The 3,200-nt window shown below is 47.7% G+C and overlaps 1 protein-coding gene across 1 annotated transcript in view; it reads right to left on the reverse strand.

Moving 5' to 3' along the window:
- Positions 1 to 1,475: 1,475 nt before the first annotated feature.
- Positions 1,476 to 3,200, reverse strand: part of LOC119454216 (cytochrome P450 3A14-like) — a 95,241-nt gene continuing 93,516 nt past the window's right edge. Inside the window, exon 14 of the mRNA XM_049667991.1 lies at positions 1,476 to 2,224. Within this exon, the coding sequence (XP_049523948.1) occupies positions 1,476 to 2,224 (749 nt within the window). The remainder of the gene's footprint in view (positions 2,225 to 3,200) is intronic.

The raw sequence follows: 3,200 nt of genomic DNA on the forward strand, positions 1-3,200 counted from the left end.
TGATCTGCGACTGCAACCCGCCATTACCAACGTCCAGACCTTATGCATTCTATCCCGTTTTTGCAAGGGAAATTCATACGGTGAACGTTCAGCCCTAGGCTTCGTACTTCTCCGTTGATGCGCCCTTGCGCACCATTCTGTCGGCATCGCAGTGTTAGGACGACACTACGCAAATGGCCGACTTAGCATGTCAACGCTACTGCCACGATGTGATGCGCCGTGGGAGAAATGGACAGTGACAGCCTTTCCGCGGGATACGAACAACGGCTCACAACAACGCCTCAACCAAACACGTCACTCCGCGTGTTTTCTGCAATGCGTGGACAAACTCAAGTGACGCAGGCAATGTAATATTTGACATCGTATCAAGATTGTCGTATCCCGTCAACGTCACCGCTAAACACCGTCAATAAACGCAAACAGCACAGAAAGATTCGATTTCATCGATTCCCACAGTGCATGAGATGTGCATATTCATTCTTTCCTTTTGATGGAGTTTAACTACACTGTATCTAATGTTTATTGCAGTATCTCCTCACTCACACAGAAATGCGGCATCTTCACGGCCAAATGCGGCCTGCTTCACGCTGATGTGTTTAAGACAGACACATCCACAGGATCAGTGTTCGCCCAAGACATGACTCGCGTTATTTAGCCATATTATGTGTCACGGGCAAACGTTCTCATAAGTTTGGTGAAGCTTATTGTTCTGGACGCGAACTAAACGAAGATTTAACTTAAACACACTCTGCTCTGTCGAACGCTCGTCAAAACCGGTTAAAGAATACGGGAGTCACGCTTGAAAACAATATAGCGAGGCTGGAGATCGAGCTCCTAACATTCTGTTCTAACGATACGCGGAGGCGACAAGGTGTAATGCAGCGCGTGAGGCAACTTCCTGCTGTGCAGCAGAAACAGTGTCTCGGCAGACACCAGGCGTCTCACGACCTGGCGCGATAGTAAACACCGGCGGCATCGTTATAGGCGTGGGGGCCTCGATGTTTCCGTGTAACGACGAAAAAAAAAAGAAAGAAACATCGGCGTCATGACGCACGTCCGTACTTAGGGGCTGCGGATTAATTTTGACCACTTCGGGAACCTTAAAGCGCGCCCAATGCATGACACACGGGCGTTTTGTATTTCGCCCCAATCGAAATTCGGTCGCTGTGCGGCCCGAATTTGATCCCGCGGCCTCGTGTTTAGCGGCGCGTCGCCGCAGACGTTAAAACAATACGGCGGGTAACCATCGGCGTTTGTCGTCTGTCCTAAGAAAGAGGATTATACTTGTGACACTTGCTGTGTGTTTAAACCATTCATAATTTCATATCAGTGTATTATGAACCACGGTGTATTCTGCGCGCACCTCCTCCTCAGGAACGCGCACTTGCCAGTGGTGATGGTGGTGGAAAACATTTATTAAAGTATTACTTACAGAGAGGTTGCTGGGAAAACGAGCCCTTAGTGAGCCAGCTCCTTTACAATACTAGGCGGAGTCCGTATTCAGGGACCGTATTGGTCGTGGCCGTTGTCCTGACAAGCCGGACCATGGACTGTTGGGCTGGAATGTCCAGGAAGCCGAGCAGGGCCGCCTGCCAGTCCTCTAGGATTGGGTTGGGGTTGGGGGTTGAAGAAGGATTCAGTTGGCATGCCCTTGCCATGTGGTAGGTGTCAGCCACCTCCCCAGAGTACTGGCAGAGGCCGTAAAAGGAATAGTCAAAGTGTTTGAGCACTACCGGGCGAACAAGAATTCTCTCGTCCGCCTTCTTCAGCCCTTTGCAGCGCCCAGGAAAGCGGCGGTGCGAGTCCCGATAATGGGTGCTTATGTGTTTGAAAGTGAGAAGAGGAGGATTGTCTTCTGGATGAGAGTGGTTATCGGTGGACGAGGCAGTGGCCCGGGGAATGAGTGCGCGGGCGGCAGCTTGTGCTGCCTCATTGCCGGTGAGGTCCTGTTGACCGGAGGTCCAGATTAGTGAGTGGGTGGAGGGGTCACCCACCCACGGACAAGGTTGAAGAATTTGGGCAGCTACGGGTGAGATCCATCCCAGTTCAAAATTTCGGCAGGCTCCTCTGGAGTCAGATATGATGGTTTTAGAATTATCATGTGAGATAGCTAGGGCTATGAACACCTCTTTAGCAATGGTAGCATTGGGTGCACGAAAGGAGAGACCATCCACCTGCCGCGCAACGCTAGGCCAGCAGCAGCAGGTCGAACGCCGCTCTATCCCTGCAATAAATCGCAATAAAGCCCCTGCGTTATAGCGTGTATTGCAGTGAACTTGCAGCATCTTTATTGCGTATGCATTCTAGGGTTACTACACTCGGAAATCTGTCCGTCCGACCGTCCGTCCGTGCGCCTGTCGGTAACGCATGACAGGATGTGCCGACATAATGTATGAGAATCCCTTATGACTACGTATGACCAGTGAGATTTATGATTATGATTATATATAGTAAGTACTGAAGAATTATTACGAATAAGTTAATTGAGGTTAAATGACACTCTTTCTCACAAGTAAGGGTATAAGGAAGCGTAATTGCGAATGTTTACGCTGAAATTACATAAGCGTATTTCGTACGACTGAAGGTAATGAATAATAGTGAGGCAAATAAATTTATTATAGGGTCGGATAATTATCCCAGTCAACAGTAAATAATTACTTTCATTGAATGTATTTATAATAATTAAGAGCATTTATTTTAACTAACTATTCATTCGATTAAGATTAAATAAAAAAATACAAAGAAACATACAAACGTTGCCATGACACGATCATACGCGTTCGGATAACTAAGAGACGTTTGTCTGCAAGATGAGCAACTGAAGAAACGGTTATGCACTGTCTCATAATTCTCACTAGGGTGTTTCTCAAGTAACGTTTTTTTTGGGCCCATGCTCTTCTTCTGTTTCGCACGGTGCGCCCTCCTCCTGTACAAAATAAATAGAAACAGCCTAACTTTCGTCTTTAAAGAAAGTGAGTGTCCTCGTGTTGGTGTTACGGCAGTTCCGTTCCCGTTATCAGAAGCGCACTGATATCAGAAGGCAGTTATAAGTATTTGGCGCTCGTTGCGTTCGACACATTCCGCACCGTTCAACTGCAAAACCCACAATCGAATCCATAAGACGTGTTAGTTATACCGCTGAGTGGGTCCTGAAAAAACTATGGGGACACCTCAGCAATTCTTATGGTGTGTAATGCGAA

This window comes from Dermacentor silvarum, chromosome 5 (assembly GCF_013339745.2).
Source record: "Dermacentor silvarum isolate Dsil-2018 chromosome 5, BIME_Dsil_1.4, whole genome shotgun sequence".
Lineage (NCBI taxonomy): Eukaryota > Metazoa > Arthropoda > Arachnida > Ixodida > Ixodidae > Dermacentor > Dermacentor silvarum.